General features: G+C 38.3%; 1 protein-coding gene across 1 annotated transcript in view; it reads right to left on the bottom strand.

The window, feature by feature from the left end:
• Positions 1-229: 229 nt before the first annotated feature.
• The window catches only part of FRK (fyn related Src family tyrosine kinase), a 48,856-nt gene continuing 31,028 nt past the window's right edge, over positions 230-18,057 (bottom strand). Inside the window, exons 5-8 of the mRNA XM_062488969.1 lie at positions 9,914-10,072; positions 4,738-4,919; positions 2,474-2,639; positions 230-585 (exon numbers count right to left, since the gene is read on the bottom strand). Of these exons, the coding sequence (XP_062344953.1) occupies positions 230-585; positions 2,474-2,639; positions 4,738-4,919; positions 9,914-10,072 (863 nt within the window). The remainder of the gene's footprint in view (positions 586-2,473; positions 2,640-4,737; positions 4,920-9,913; positions 10,073-18,057) is intronic.

Below are 18,057 nucleotides of genomic sequence, written 5' to 3' on the forward strand. Positions count from 1 at the left end.
TCCTTTACAAGAACAAACTGATAGGAAGGAAAAAATCTAACAGTAAAAAAATTATTCCAATAAAGAAATGACAAAAAGCTACAATAGTTACTTAGCTAGACTCATTTCATTTGTTTGTTCTTGCAACATGAATTTTAAAATAAATAGAAGACTCTTTATTCTTTTGAAACACCCATCCTCCACCTTCCTGATGCTTTGTCTTGCAAAACATTTGGCAGCAGCAAAAATTTTAAGAGTCTTTGAAGATCACAGGAGAGGATGAAGTGTACCAGAATTCTTCAGCATCCCAAATAGCCTTCACACCTGGGGTTAGGCTGACTCCACAGCCTCCATTAGCCATGCTGCCTAGGACATGTCCTTCAGGAACATCCTGAGGGTTCCTGTCCCATGGTCTGGACCTAGGCAAAGGGAAAGCATTTAAGTAGCTCTCCAGCTGCTCGCTGAGGTTCTCAAAGCTGGGTCGCGCATCGGCCTCCGCGCTCCAGCACTGCAGCATCATCTCGTAGAGGGGCTTTGGGCACCCCTCCGGCTGAGGAAGTCTGTACCCATCGTCCAGCAGCTGGATCACCTGGTGGCCCGGCATACCTGCAGGCCAAAATGAGTTCATCAGGCTACTTAGGATCTGCTTATGGATGCCATGTGTTCCTCTCTCTTCAGCACAGAATCACCCTAGAGTGGTTTGGGTTGGAAAGGACTTTCAAAATCACCGAGTTCAAAACCCCTGCCATGAGCAGGGATACCTTCCACTAGACCAGGTTACTCAAAGCCCCTTCCAGCCTGCCCTTGAACAATTCCAGGGACAGGGAATCATCTCTTACTATTTACCAGCAATTGCAAACCAACTCCAACATTTCCCCACCACCTCACCCTGACTATGTCAGCTGCAAGGCATCACAAATAGGTTTGTCTGGGTGTGAGGATTTTCCTCCACCATTCAAGTTTGTCAAATTTCTTCTGACATCTACTTAGCTTAAATAGTTCCTAAATGACTCTAGTCTCATTGGCTACAAAATCTCCTAAGAAAACCTGACATGCTGCTGAATTTCCCTCACATTTAGAAACTTCTTCCTAAAGTCAGCCCTAGGTTTCCTTGAGGCCAGCTGGGCAGTGGTATCCTCCTTGTTCCATCACCACCAGTCATGGAGAAGAAATCGCTCCCCTATCTTTGCTCTACCGTTATATACTAAGGCTATTGCCCTGTTCCCTTCCAATTTTCACTCTTCAAATTAATCTTGAATTGTGTTAACTTCTTTGCCCTAGGTCTCTGAATGGTGTTTCCTCTGCAGATTATCCACTGCCACCACAAATCAACATAACCTCTTCTAACTGATTGCTGAGAACAAACTCCTGCAAGTAATACCAAGTGAGCAAATAACCATGGCAAAATGACGTTTTCTACTTTCAAGACGCAGATAATCTATGCCTTTGCAAAGGGGTAATACAAAATGGATTTTCAGACAATATCCAGAGCCACAGTGTTACATTCTTATTATACTAAAATGATTTATTTATGTGTGTGGGTCCATATGCACACACCTACAGTTTATATAAGACTTCAGGATATTTTGCTTTTCTTTTCTCAAGAACAATTTTGCAGGAGGTGAGAATGTGAATAAAAAGCAAAATCAATTTTTCCTTTTAAAGAAAATATCAGTTTGAGACCCTTTGAAATGTAGTTTATGACAAATGCACCACCCTCAGGCCTGTACAGATACAACATAACTTTTTTTTTGCTTTAGTCTTTCCCTTGTGTTCTACTCACCAGCACAAAATGAGTCACAGTCAATCACCTCACTGATATCTTGTGTTATTGGAGCCACAGTTCCTTGAGCATTTCTCACAGTACTAGAAATAGTAGCTGCTCTCAGACTACTATATCTGCTTTTGAGGTTGGTAACATTTTATTTTTTAATTATTTAATTCTTGTGATCCTTTCCTTTATGAAGACTTTTCACTGCAACAATCAAATATGAGGGAAGGGGGTAAAAGCACCCTGATTTATTTTTCAGACACCTTATTCCTGAAGTGTTTGTGCAACACTTCACACATAATGTATTCTTCCATGAGATATACTAAAAAAAAAAAATCAAAAATTAAAAGATTGGTTGGGGAATATAAAACCCTTCCTTTATTTATTCCCTTTTTTCACATTCCAAGAACTGGCATTTTTGATCTGATGATGGAGGAAAATAGCCAGCATGCTTAGGCGCCTGTGCAGTGCAGGTTGACTCCAGCAAGAGGAAGCTTGAATGTGTGCTAACCACAGCCTTTGCAAAGCTGCCAGGGGCCTGGGGAAGCCAAAAGGTCTGATCCACTAAATGGACCTCATCTGAACAATCTTCTTCCTCTCTTCAAAGTTTTAATTAACCCTTTAACATGCCCATAGTACAGGCATTGAACCTTCTTTTTTGTGTCATTTTGAAATCAAGAAAGACATCAAGTAAGACATCATTCTTCAGGTAAAAGTACTTACCATGATAAGGCATCTGCCCATAGGTGATTATTTCAAACAGAAGGATCCCAAATGACCAGACATCTGATTTAATGCTGAATCTGTTGTAGCGGATTGCCTCCGGGGCTGTCCATTTCACTGGGATTTTTGTTTCAGTCCTACCTTTATATAATTCTTCATTTTCTACCTATTGTGGGTAAAACAAAACAAGCGTAGTTTCAGATCTGCTTCAACAAAGCACTTAAGCATCTGACTAAGCTCAGTATGTGCTTAATCTTATAATCTTTTAACCAATTCTTGTTTTTCATGTAAGTACCCATTCTCTAAGTCTATCACTGGATTCACCTTTGCAGTTGAAAAATGTGGAGACTTCATCAGAGGATTTTCTAAATCATTTATCATTTCAAAGCACACAGCATTAGAGTGGCTCCTGATTAATTATGACTTGCTACTGTGAATTCTGGACCTGGCATGCAAAATTCCAAAAGTCTGTCAGGAGCGGCAGTGTAAGCATCCTGCTGACACTAGAGACCAAATGTCTCCACGTCTGGTCTACAGTAAAAAGAGAAGGCAAGAACAAGAACTAATGAATTTTGGAACCTTTCTTCTGTGATTTATTGTGGTGTTGAAGGGCCATTGACTGATAACAGTTGCTTAAGCAGGTTTTTGGGGAAGAAAAAATAAACTCTGACTGATTCAAATTAATATATTAGTTTCCAGAGAGCTAATTAATGTAAAGTGTAGGTGAAAGACGCAAAAAACCTGCTCAGTTGCAAATTTGTAGAATCATGTCCTTAAAGGTTTATCGCACAGACATCTAAATTTTGTGAACATTTCCTCTCTCTTTAATTCCTTCATGTAATGTAGTGCACACAAGTCACACCTAACCTTGGTCAAGTTTTTTGCATGCAAATCCAGGCATGGATTTTACTTTTTTAATTAAATACAGAATGTATGTATCCCAGCTGCAAGGTTCAATAGTTTTGAAAATACTGGTTGTTATTGATTTGTATCTCTATACTTTTGCAGTTGGCATCTTGACTATAACATATCTTTAGAAACAAGAAATTATTTTATTACACTAAAAACACACGTAAAAATACAGATTTCACTTCTCACAGTTAATCCTTCATAAGTGACCATGTTAGTGTTTTAGCTTAGGAGACAAAATATTTCCAAGAAAGTCTACCCAAATAACTCTATGACTGAGTATTTAAGTTCAGTTTTAACAAAATGTCAACATCTGTAAATTAGTACCTTTTCTAAGGACAGAAGAGAAATATCCATTTATGAGCATTGTTCACTTAAAAGGATATATACTTTATGTGAAAGAACTTGTAATATGAGCTTATGCATATTTAGAAGAATCAAAATTCAATTAAAAGAATTTTCATAGTCCCTTGATGCTTATGTTAAGCCATTATTCTATACTTCAGTATGTAATAAATCCAATTCTTATATGAACTTCATTTTCTACTGCTTAAATGATAAAACAAAATGAGAAGCAGAAGACTTTTCTCTGTTTTTCCTTCTCAGTGCAAGAACATAAATAAATAATAAAACATAAACACAGACTCAGAAATTATGAATTTCATATTGAAATCCATGAAATATGGCAAAATAAATCTTTCCAACACTGATTAAATAATTTTCAGATGTAGGAAATCCCATTTCTAAACCACAGCTCTTTCATAGCGTGACTTTGGTCAGTGATAATTGGTCTTCTCTGCCTTCAAGGATTAGAGAAAAAACCCAAAATGATGTAGTGGCAAAGAATTTGCAACTGCATCAGATTTAAAGCTCATGTCATGAACTTTCCTGTTAGCTGTGGAGATGAATAAGCTCCTTTTGTGATTATTATCTGCGATCACAAGCATCATGGAGACAGTGAAGAAGTAAACAAGGAGAGAATATATGTCAATACATTTTTTTATGCCTTCCCTTATAGGCCCAGATATATAATCTTTCCATCATTCCTCTCCATGTTGCAGACACTAAAGCTTGTCCAGAAAAGGAGATTGCTTGCCAGGATCCTTCCTGAGTGGCTGGGTGGGAAGCAGACACCAGGATTCTTCAGACTGACACAACGGCACGGGACAACTTCTAATCTTGCAAGGGGTAACGCAGGTAGAAAATACAAGTGAACATGTTATAGGTCCTTTTCTCACTGAGCTTGCCTTTGTCTGAATCCATCAATTCAGGGCTACAATTCATCCTTTAGTTGGCCTCCTCCACCCTGTTCTCCAGAGTTAAAAGCAGGGACAATTAACCCTCTCATAACTTACTTTAAAAACTCTTGTAAGTCCGAAGTCTGCCACTTTGCAAACATTGTGTTCGCCAACAAGAACATTCCTGGCTGCCAGATCCCGATGGATATAGTTCTGAGATTCAAGGTATGCCATCCCAGAAGCCACCTGAGCAGCCATGTCTACCTGATGTGTCAGGGAGATTTTAGAGCCTCCATCTTCTGTTAAAAAAGGGGATGACAAGAACAACATAAGAGCAAGAACAATATGCCAGTTTCAGACATAAATAACTGAAAACCTGACTGGTTCAAAAAGCCTACACAAATAAACCAAACCATGCAATACAATGAAGTAACAACCCAACCAAATGATAGGGATTAGTGAATGGCATTACTTATTTCCCAATAACTGAGTAACAATGCTTGTTCCATCTTCTCTAAAAGAGTGGATACTAAATGCAGGAGTTAATCTAGGCCAGGAAGAAGCTTCTGACACAGACCAAACAGAAAATCTTTTATCTACTGATAGTAACACAGTATGCACCTTTCTGACAGGTTCATAAACTGTTCCAAACGGTGAATAAGAGTTAATGTTGGTACCTAGTGGCTGTAGCCAGAGCTGACTAAAGATGGAAAAGCACGGAATTATCCTTGTTCCCTGCTCTCCAACAAGTCTGACTAGGAAAAATACCATCTGCTGTCAAGTATAACTCATTTTCACTTTCCAGTCCACTTGACTGCTTCACGCTGTTATCTCTGCTGTCTACTCAAGAGTAGGATTCCTTGAGATGCTTTCAAGCTGCCTGCTTCTCCAGTAGAACTTTTTGAAGCAATGTCCATGTCATTCCCACCACACTAAGATAAGCAAATTCCAGAAATTAAGATTTAGCAATCAAAGATCATTGTTCAAACAATGCAGTAGAAGAACTTTGAGCTGAGCAACTTGCCTCCACAAAAAAGTCCTGGGCCACAAAACACTGCAGCCAAAAACTGTCAGGCAGGTAAAAAAAATCATCGGGGTATAACATATTAGAGTGCAAATTCAGGGCCTTTGTGGCATCATGGGGACAGGTAACCAACATCCTCAATGCAAAGAATTTAAACCAAGAGGTGATCAATGGTAAACGAAATCAGTGTTACATTCAAGGACGACTGTCACCCAATCCCCAGTGCTGCAGCACTGAAGCATGGAGCTAGAGCATGGAGGTAGAGCTTTCTACCTCTCTAGCCTCTAACACACAAAACCATTTCAACTTTCTGTTTCAGAACTTTAATATCAAAAAGCTGAATCCTTGCTGCTAGGCTTATTGGCAGTTCTTTATCATTAGGTTGGTGACTTTTACTTACTGCCTCTGTGTTAGAGAAATAAAAATTTTGTTGCTGGCAGTTTTCTCTTATTTATTTTTAATTGATTTGCAGTGATAGTGTTCTTAGCATTGTTTTAAATAGCCTCCTCCAGTTCTGGCATTTTATTTGATGCAACTTTGTGATCCCACCTTAAGAATGTGAAATTCCATTTTTTACTAATCTATTCTGCAATCTCAAGGCTTTGAATTTCCTGCTCATCTGGATGTTTTGACATAATTAGGCCAAAAAAATTTATTACATTTGTCCTGCTGTATGTGTCTTACTCTATATCCTTTTTGAAGCTAAACTTGTTGTCATGATAAACCAGCACTAAGATTTTTTTACTTCTATTGTTGACTCAGAATGTCTTTTCCTCTCCTACACGTTTCATACTGCCAGGACTTTTCAAAAAGAGAGAAGGACAAAAATCGGGTTGTGTGAAAATCCACTCATTCCACAGACTAATACAACACCCTGAAGATTTTCAGTTCTGATAACTGGAAGGCATCAACATTTGTTATTCATCTTGCTGGACAAAGATATAAATCCATAAATAATGCTTATGTTGTATTTAATCAGAAAATAACTAAATGTTTTCAAACACCTTGCATTATTTGGGTTTTGGAAGTTACCCTATGTCAGTCAGCTTTAAAGATTCTCTTCCACATGACTTCATCTGCATGTGTTACGAACTACCTGGTGAGAGCAGACAAGGATACCAACAAAGTTGAGCACAGGTTTGTCACTGGTCTGCCAGTGCTCCAGGACAGCCTGATTTAAGCTTGCCCCAGGAGGCAAAATGAGGAAATGCCACAGGATAAAGGGGTGACTCATCAGCCTCGTGTTTAATGAGCTGCTTCAGTGCTGAGTAAGAGTTAGAACTGCTAAACCCTCCCTGTTTTATTCCCTGCAGGACACTCAGGTGCACCGTGCTAAAGGACAAGGATGAGATCCACCTCTTACACTGGAGTGGCAGCTGAAAGACTATTTCATGACTATTTTCATGAGGGCCTGTTTGGAATACCAGACTAGGCTGACCTACTGCGTTTAGCCTGTGGACTGAGGGAGAGGGAGAGGCCACTCTTGCCCTGCCTGCTGCAGCATTTCTTGGATGGTCTCTCTCTGTAAGCTGGTTCTGCACTGCAGCTGTTCTGGAGCTAAAGAAAGGAAAGCTTTAGTGAGGATCCACAGCTGACCAGGAGCTACAACTTGTGCACAATGACAGAGGGTGAAATCACAGGTATCTTTGGGATCTGAAGTGTAAATCTTGTATGTCTGTCACCTAAAGATTTCTGACTACACCTCCAAAACTCCAGGCTGGGCCAGACAGAGCACACAAGTTCAAGCACAGCTTCTCTGGACAAGGTATCCCAGTACCTCACCACCCTCATAGTGAAGGATTTCTAAGAATTACCTAATGTAAACCCACCATCTTTCAGTTTAAAGCCATTCCCCCTTGCCCTATCACTACCTGGCCTTGTAAAAGGTCCCTCTCCATCTCTTTTGTAGGCTCCCTTTAGGTACTGGAAGGCTGCTCTAAGTTTATGTATAGCTAGATAGATAGATAAATACAGCCATAGATATGTTTCTATAACCTCCACACTCAAAATCAGGCACTACTGCTGAATTTATAAAATCTTCCCCTGGATTATTCTTTAACTGATAAAGAAAATGTAGCACTTCCATGTCCTTTTTTACTAATATTTTTTGACAAAACCCTCAACCTCATATGAAAAATTTATTAGAGAAAATATTAAAGAGGTCTTGGGGTCTGCACCCTGTTCTAAGCAATCTATCACAATTGCTCATATAGAAAAGACAGGAAAATATTCTCATTGACAGATATCTGACAATAAAAAAGAGAAAAATAAATAAGCGGCACTTTCTCCAGTGAGGGCATTGCCTCCACAATAATTCACTGAACTTCAAGAATGCATACCTGCCAGAACAAGCCCCAGGTCCATCAGAATTGATAAAAGCACTCATACATTTATGACAATTTCATTCACTTTCAATAACAAAGAAAAGTTTTCAGGTGCATACTGGTGGCAGCTCAATAATTCTGTGTAGCAGTGTTCATCAAGAACTCTGCCAAAGTACATTTATAGTGTGCACAGGGAATTCCCATGTCCATCATTATTAAGTAGCTGTCATTATGGGGAAATGTGATAGTAACTGTGAATAAAATATTAGGCACTTTTAAAGCTGGAAAAGCACACCATGCAGTATAGGAGAGAAATAGAAACAAAGAATATCTCTGGACTTTCCTCTGCTCTAGTTTTCCCTATTTACCCATAGTACATACAGAGACAGAAGCCTTCTGGAAATATTTTCCTCTTCCCTGCAGAGGCTGAATCTCAAGAAAACTTATCAGGAGGTGTTGCACTCCAGCTGATATAGATCACTTCCAGTCACAGAGCTCTATACAAGCTTCGAATCTCTTTCCTTATTAGTCTTACTAACAGAAATTACTTCTCTCTGACCACAAAACCTATCAAAACACTTGGATCTCTGCCTCCATCTTAGTTCTGTGCACGTCCCTGTGCACTGGCCATAAGACAAGGAGGGATACCCCTAGGCTGGGTTTCGACTGAACATTTTTATGGATATCTTGATGGCTGCCTGGAAACCAGCTGACTTTCACAGCCTCTGATGAAGAGCTACAGAAGTGAGCACCTAGGCAAGGAGCAGGGTGCTGTGCATATGATGGCAACTGATCCATACACAGGCTGCAGCACTGATGTGCTCTGGACATGTTTATTCTAGGCACATTAACAGGCAAATTTTCACCTCTGCAATATCTGTGACTCATCCTGGCTTTCTCATCGCTATTTTTCCAGTGTAATAAATGTTTCTATGCACAGCAATCATTTTCTGATGTGCCAGGCTCTTTCAATCAGATAAGCTGCAATCTGCACACAAAGTCACCAAAGATGAGAATTTAAAGGAAATTTGTGCCTTGCTACCTCTGGCCAGCAAATACCTACAAAACCCAGATCTGGCCCAAGGTCATGGCAGACCCACTCTGGGCAGTTCCTGGTAGGGCTGTGTCAGAAATTACTTTAGCTGTAATTGTGCTTGGACAGACCCTCATTTAAAAATGGTTCCTCAGAGAAAATGGGGGAAGGCATGTGTCGTGGTAAATGCTGTCTGTGGTATTACACAGGGCTTTGTTTTATGGGCTGGAAACAGAGAAGACATTCAGCATGACAACCGTGGCAAACATTTTGTCTTCAAGAAGTCATTACAGCTTTAAAGACATTTAGCATCTCACAGACATCTGCTAAACTGAAAATGGGTAACAACTCTAGAATCAAGCATTTCCCAACAACAGGAGTGAATTTAAAAGTGCAATAATTATGCTAGTCTCTTCCAGTCTGTACAATTTATTTTTAATTATTATTATTTGCCTTCAAAAGAGCACTTTGAAGTGCTGCTGAGATAAAAACCCTGATGAGATAGGCAAGGGACAAATTTGTAGTGAAAAGCTATCCCTGACTACTAATAGTTTTCAAAGCTGTTAAGTACATTTTGTGGAAATGCCTCTATTTCATCTCAAATACGACAACCTATCCTGGATACTTACGTTTTTATTCCTTTGTGTATGTTCCCATCTACCCTTAGAACAGGATGAAAAAATATGGGCCATTAGAAGGCAAGAATCAGACTATGAACATAATTCTTTCCTACTTCTCAAATATTTTGGCATGTCAAAAGTTCATAAACCTTTCTTTCCACTTTTCTCACTCCCACACATGACAAATAATGCAGCTTTTAAATTAAACCGGGATGTTGTACTTCTATCTTTTATGTTAGTGTATTTACTTAATTGCAGCACACTTAACATGAGTTTAGAGTAATTTGCTTACGTTTAAGGTATTCTAGAAGACTTCCATGTCTCATCAGCTCAGTAATAATATAAATTGGGTCCTCCAAAGTGCAGACAGCATAAAGCTGTATAAGCTTTGGATGTCTCAAGTTCTTCATTATTTGTGCTTCCCTCAGAAAGTCTTTTGGATCCATTGAACCTGAAACAACAGCATATAACAAAACATAAGCTAAGGTTATTAAAGGGCTTCCTACCAGCCTGGCAATCTTAAGGGAGTAACTGATTCTGTTTTCTGTCTTTGAAAATACATTAGCATCTAAAATCTTCACAGTTCCCACAGAAAACAGACAGTTCAGCTGAAACAAACAGTTAATGAGTGAAACATGCCATTTGTGTAGGGACAGATAACATATGCATCCCAGCCACCAGAAATATAAAGGCTAAAATCAACCACCCCCAGGCCTCCCCCAAACTGGAAAAAACATGCGAGGTTAGAATGTTAAGGGATACGTTTTAAACAAACAACTGGTTAATGAAAGGACCGGAAACCAGAGTTGAGAATGTCTAGCTAATGAACATAAAATTTCTGAGGGAAAACTAGTGCAGCAATAAAAATCTGTTGCACTGTATTTTCTGCTTCACCAATCAAAGCCTGAAAGCACTGAAATCAGTTTAGCATATGCAGAGAAGATGTGTGCATTTTATAAATACAAAAACAAATAGCTATTTATAATGATCATGGAATAGCAGCCTTATCAGGAATACCAATGTATGCACAGATGTAACATTAACTTTACAATCCCTTAAATACCAAAGTGTCTTGACAGCAAATGATGCCAACTTTTTAAGTGTTACATAAGATCATAACATCTCTAGTTCTATTCATATATATAGTGAGCCAAAGCAGAAACTATGTCAAAGAAGCATTCAGAAATGGCACAGGAAGCTAAAATCATCGGAAATGTAGGATTAAAGCTCATGTGTCCTGAACAGGGGATTGATTAGGAAAACATTCATAAATAAAGAAGCAAAGCCTTTTTGATCAATGATCCAGTAGTGATCAGATATTGTCAGATGTTTGAGGAAGTTGGTGAATAATATCTCCTTCAAAACATTTGTACAAAAAAAAAATGGGAAATTATTCAACTACTTAAATGCCTCCTTCCTCCCAAATCAAGAAAATATTATGGTCAAGATTAGGGAGGAAAATATCTAATTCTCCATGTTAATCTGCTTTATGTCACATTTAAAAACAAACTCATCTTACTCAGTAAGCAGACTAAGTAATTTCAGAAGCCAAGGCTGCAAGAGTGAGAGCCTTTATGAGATTTTTTTTTTTATTAATATTAGGTAACCTATAAGGTTCCTTTGGGAGTTTGACTCTGTTCCAAACATGGATGTTTAAATTAAGTGAAATTCTTGGAGGATGCTAAATGACTCAACAATAAAATTCCAACAGAAAATCTGTTCTACAGAAAGGACTATAAAATCAGCCTGCTCACCCAACACCTACCTTGAATGCCACCTCCTGAAAATGCCCCAACCTATTTCCCAAAACATAGTCATGATGTGGGATTTCATATCCTCACATCAATTCAAGATGAATGACTCAGAAATGCTCCTGACATAAATTTTATTAAAAAAGAGCCACTTGACATTGCTGCTTGGGAGAGCAAAGATTACATTGCAAGGAACAGTTACTCCTCACTTCCATTTCCTCACACTTCCCTTGGCAATCCCATATTGCTCAATTTGGCAAGACTTTATCGGACATCATTAGGAAGAATGGTCAAAGTTTATGGATTTCCACGCCATCAATAAATGGTAGTAAATAATACATATCCTTGACAGGTACAAGCCACACACATCTTCTTTAGTCACTGTTAGAGGAAAGTGGGGGCCTGCACAAAGAGTAAATGATCACACCTGGTCTGGATAAAGCAGAGATTATGGCAGAGAGAAAACCCAAAATATCTGTAATATTAATTTTGGTTGTTTAGAACAGCACAATCTTTATAGATTTACTTGGACTTTGCACCAATTCTAGATTTTTTTTTTTTTAATAAAGTCTAGGGTGGTCTTTATAAGTTTTGGACTCACTTTGGTATTGATTTAAAATTCTGCCCCATTTACTTACTTGTTTCAAGATAAATGCATTGTCATAAAAACCAACCTAAAATCTAGAAGCTGCATGGTGTGAAGCATTCTCCCTCCAAAAGCAAATGCATCAGCGTGACTAATGATTTAGCATCAGTGCCGAAATTTGACAATTTTATCCTAAAAAGGATAAACTGCTTGCTCACTTAGGGTCTACCAAATCTTGGACCCACTATGGGTCATTATACAGGATTTCTTCTCACCATAGAATCTGACAGTCTGATTTGTTCCCACCATCAAAGTTTGCCTACAAGGAATTTCTCAGTTTAACCACGCTATAAACTTCTTCCAACAAACTGAAACCAAGCAACATGTTTTTCACATATGACAGCTTTCAATAAATTGATCAAGAAGGAATTATTCCATTAGCTGAATAGCTGCAAATCCTTTTCTATACTGTAAAAGCAAATAACAGTGACAATAATGATAACCAACCAGAAAAAGATCAATAAGTATTTCCTGCATATTTTAAAGAGCATATCTAACCTTCAGTTTTGCTTAGTTTATATATTTATATAGCACATTTAGCAGACAGCAACCCAACACTCCAGAGCCCTGTAGATCCTTTATTGTACTTAATAAGAAGATTGGATGCCAAATGAAAAAAATGTAAAAGTGTCTTTATGAGTGTTCTGCCTAGGATTCAGTTTCAGCAACTGAATAAGCAAATTAAAAATTGCCTCTAAAAGCAACCAGACATGCTTGTTACAAATTAGTTGGACAAAGCTTGTCACAATAGCGGCAAAGAATTTACAGCACATCCCTTTGAGGAAGGAAACACGTGCCACGTGGAGTTTCAAATAACTGAGGGGGGTTTAGCTTGTAGTTGAGTATGTGTGTTTATAATGAAATATACATTTTCACCTGTAAGTGGTAAACACAGAATAAAGAGCAGGTGTAAGTTGAAACCACTTGGTCATAAAATGATTAGTTAACATAAGCCTTTACTGAAACAAGTAGAGGATTCTTTTGTGTAAGATACCAGTTTGGGCATAGATTTATCAGAACCTGAAGAAAATACGGTCTTGATAATCTGGTTTTTTGGGGTTTTTTTGAATGAAATATGTTTTTCTAAATTTCAAAGTCATCCTTAAGAAGAAAATGTAGGAATATTTTTCTTTGAGATGTTCTATGTTGTGCTGCTTTGGCAGAAATCACGTCTAAATTAAGCCTACTTAAAACAGATATATCAGTTCTGATTAACTTCACTTTGCAAATATTTTGTTATAGATCTGAAGAAGATTCACATTCTAAGATAAACATGGATAATCTGGAAATGAGTTAGAGAGGAAGGTCAGCTATTTTCCAGATTCCACTGGCCTAAATGTAAATGGCCCTAAAATATTTGATAAACCCATCACAAGACCCTTTGTTTGCAACTTTTCAATAAAACTCCCCAAACTGCTCCAAAATGCCCTTGTACTTCAGTGGAATCATGTCCTCTAAGTAAAGTTTATAGAAAATAAATTTATGTGGAGACATCATTAAGCATATAACTATGATCTTCTGAAGAAGTTTATGAGTATTAATGAAATAACTTAAAAACTAAGTACATGGCAACACAAGAGACTAGAATCGCCTATTCACATTAACAGATGAATAATACATATTTTTCATATTCTCAAGCAGCTTTGTCACCATACAGAAGAAAACTTAACAAGTCAGTGTAAGACCACATACTGAATTAAAAGGAATTTAAAAACCCCTTTTTTCAGGGAAATTGGGGTACTTCCCTGAGTGCAAAGCTTTTTACACTGCATATGTAGTAAAGAGATGAAAAAATTAAAGAACTGAAAATATTATATAAAAACCCCACTGACAGTACCAACCCAGACACTATACTGGAAAAGCCTCCTGAAAAAATAAAATCATGCTTGGACAGTTTCCATTCAGAGAAGCTTGGGGGATACCTTACAACGTGATAATGACAAATGTATCTGTCAACTTCAACAGGCATAAGGAACTTTATCAGATACAATTAATTGGTGATGATAGATGTCTGCTTCACATGCTGGCAGCTGGAGAAGCAAGCTAGCCCAGACAATAGGTTCTAGAAAATCCATCACATTCAACATAGGACAAAGTGCAAACCCCTGCTGCAATGATTTCCACTTAAATAGAAAAAAAAAAAAAAAAGAAAAGAAAACAAACAAACAAAAAAAAAAAAAACCAAACAAACAAAAAAAACCAGTGTCTCAGTGAGGAAATAGAAATGTGAAATGACATTTTTCAGGGACCTGCATCAAGACAGTACTGTGCAGGGCCAAAACCAGAAAGAGCAACTGCTGGTTTCTAGACTATTTTCTTCTCTACTGAACCCTGCATCTCTTTGAAAACTGTGGGTCAACAGCTCAAAAGTCAGAGATGTTCCTTAAGGCAAAGATGTTCTTATGTTTTGTTTTTTCATTCACACATTCATGGCTATGGTTTGGGGCTGGTAAAATGTCACAGATATCTCCAAAGCAGAGACAAGTGAACCAGTGAAGAAATAAGAGAATTATCTGAACAAAATCATCACATTACTACTGCTTTTTGTTTATAGTCACACTGAACAACAGATTGTAAAAGGAATAAGGAGAGATAATGGGCAAGACATTGACAATGATATTTGAGAGCAAAGAGTGGAAAGATCTCAGGGAATTTCAGTTGCTGTAATTGTGCTGGAGGGAAAAGGGATGTGTGCAAATTGACTTTGGTTTTGTGATTATGGTGCTTTGCTTTTGGTGTGGAGAATTATCTTTCTTGATGTTAGTGAAGTTTATAAATGGGGAATATGCCACCCAAACTGGAGCAGTCTGCTCCTGGAGGGCTGCATCCCATGGAAGAGGCCCCCACTGGAGCAGTTTGAGAAGAACTGCAGCCTGGAGGTAGAACTCAAACTGGGGAAGATTGTGGAGGACTCTCCTGTGGGAGAGACTCCTTGCTGGAGCAGAGGAAGAATGTGAGGAGCCCTTCCCTTGAGGTAGAAGGAGCATCAGGGACAACATTAACCACAACCCTCATTCCCTGTCAAGCTGCCTCCTCCCACAGTGGAGGAGGAGGTAGAGAGTTTGGGAGTGAAGTTAAACCCAGGAAGAAGGTGGCAGGAAGGAAGCTGCTTTATGATTTTTGGATTCCTGGAATCTGGACTTTATAACTAATATAAAGAAATGTGTTCTAATAGCATGTTATTTTCCCATTGTAATGTGCATTTTTAATCTAGAATATTTTTTATCTGATATATGAGTGCTTATTTTTTCCTGCTAATTATTAAAAAATCTTGACCTATCTGAGAGTCCAGATATCTAAAGAGAGGGAAAATATTGCTAGTATGTTGCACATCAATGGTTCTGAAGGAAACAGTTATGAAATTTTGAGGTCATACAAAATATTTGAAAAATTGGCTCTTGCTCCAAATTGGAATGGAAACAGAGTTCTGAATGCCCCAATCACTCATGAGTCAGAAATCACACATTTACATCAAGGGAGAACTGACACTGGGGAAAACCCATTTACTGCCATCTTACCAGAATTCTGGGAGATTCATTTTTCCTATATGCTGGAAGGTCATAGAGTCATAGAATCACAGAACAATTAATGCTGTAAAAGATCTACAAGATCATTGAGTCCAACCATCCACCCAGCAATGCCATGTTCCCCACTAAACCTTGACCCCCAAGCATCCATATGTCTTCTGAGCCCTTCCAGGCATGACAATTCCATCAGCTCCCCAGGCAGCCTGTTCCAGCTTGACAACCTTTTTCATGAAAAAATTTTCACAATATACAATCTAAACCTCCCCTGGCACAATTTGAGGCTGTTTCCTCTTCTCCTATTTCTTGTTACCTGGGAGAAAACACCAAACCTCACTTCACTACCACTTCCTTTCTGACAATTGTAGAGAGTTATCTTCCCTGAGCTTCCCCTTTTCCAGACTAAACAACCCAAATTTCATCAGGCACTACCCATAGGACTTACCCTCCAGACCCTTCACCAGCTCCATTGCCTTTCCCTGGACACATTCCAGCACCTCAATATTCTCTTCTACTGAGAGACCCAGGACTGGACACAGGATTTGAGGTGTGGCCTCACCAGCACTGAGCACAGAGGGACAATCACTGCCCTGGTCCCCCGGCCACTCTATTGCTGATTCCAGCCAGGTTGCCGTTGGCATAATTGGATTTAAGCATTTTAGTAGCAATAACTAGAGATTAGTTTAAATCCAGAAAAAAAAAATGTTTGAGAAATGAGAAGGATATTATATAATAAGAAACTGCATTTAGCCTTTCTAAAGACAACTGAAAATTGGTTAACCCACTCTGTGTTTACCTCCAGAATGGAAAAAAAATTAATACTTTCAAATAGGCTTTTACTTTATTATAAGAAGACGTAGCAAGGGTTAAAGAGAAGACATCAGGCAAATTCAAATGTGAAATTAGGTGCACATTCTTAGTGCCTTCATCTTAGGACTAGAGGACTTCTCATTATTGCGTAGACAAGAACAAGCCGTGTTTTGATTAAATATAAATTCTAAACTCAGTAGAGGGATGATGTGTAATGGCATATAACAGCCAAGTATTCTGACTATATATGGTCTAGAACAGATTTTGCAGTACACTGCAAAATAATGCTCAACAGAAAAGCCCAAAGTAACAGAAATCCTTTCTGGCCTTCAGGCCTAGAAATCTATAACATTCTGATTTATGCATTATGTTCTCCTCTATTGTTCACCATGTGATTACCCTTGATCAACCTGCTCTTGTGTGGTAATAAGAGCATTGTTCCATTTCACAATCTCTCTGGTGGTAAAGCCTTTTTAGCAGAACCCTTTCCATCTCAGCTCCTTCTATGTGCCAGATCACTTTGGGTTTAACACACTCCTCTGTTTTTCTGATGACTTGCTTGTCCAGAAAGTCTACATTGTAAAACAGCTTAATAAAAAGCCTGTAGTTTAAAATACACTCCCTCCTGCCCCAGTATAAAGACAAGTGATTTAGATCTTTGAGCCAAGAAATAGAAGAGGCTCATTTTACAGTGCATTACACGTGAAGCCTGAAACACTGCTTATGTGAACCATTATGTGAACCAGCTTCCATTGCTTATGGGAACCTCAGTCATCAACACAATGTATTTCTTGATTACTCATTAACTATTATGTCTTCCATTCATTTCTCAACTTTACATTATGGTGAATGGAATTACCAACCCTACCCTTTGCTGAAATTTTATTAGTACTAAGGTAAACATTTATTACTCAGATTAGGGTGAGGGTACTGTGGTTTGTCTTAAATTAGTGAAGTGTTATTCCTCATGAGTAACAATGAGCACAAGTTATGGAAAACCAATGTGCTGATTACTGCAAAGCACTCCAAATGCCTTTCACAATACAGCAAAAAACACTGCATAGAAGAGGATAATTCCCTGGGGAAGTAATACTACAAGGTTACATTTGTGACTGTTTGAACTGCTTTTGTAGAATGAAATAGTTCACAAACTATAAGATATGAGATTCAGCATTAACTACATAATTTATCAAGGATGAATCAAAGTCTTCATTCTGAGTAACACTATGTGCAATGCACAGCTTCCTTATCACAGTGTGAGGTCACAAACTCTGCTCTCCACACACTGCATCCAGGCGGGGCTTCCAGCAGCCCTAACTCAATTCAACCCATCATAGAGTCAGTAAAACTACTGCTGTTGACCTTAGCAAGAGTCAGACTAGAATGGAAAAATCTGAGATAGAAAAAGTATTGATTAATTGAGCCCTTTTTTCCCAGGTGAACTGTGATACTACAAAAAGAATCACAATTGAAGGAGTTTCTTCCATTCTACTGTGCTAGTCTATGTGTGACAAGTTTGCAGTAAGTCTTATGTTTATTCCAGTGAAAAAGAGCTGGTTTCTGTTTGCTGAGTCACTAGGGGGATGGACGTGTTCACTGAAAAAAGTATTTTCTTTTATATGAATTTTAGAAGGTCTTTAGTTTCAGCAGTTTTTATATTTTCAGTTAAGCAGAGAGAAAAAGAAAGGTACTTAGTTTCTTTCAG

The sequence above is a fragment of the Cinclus cinclus genome, chromosome 3 (genome assembly GCF_963662255.1).
Source record: "Cinclus cinclus chromosome 3, bCinCin1.1, whole genome shotgun sequence".
Classification (NCBI taxonomy): domain Eukaryota; kingdom Metazoa; phylum Chordata; class Aves; order Passeriformes; family Cinclidae; genus Cinclus; species Cinclus cinclus.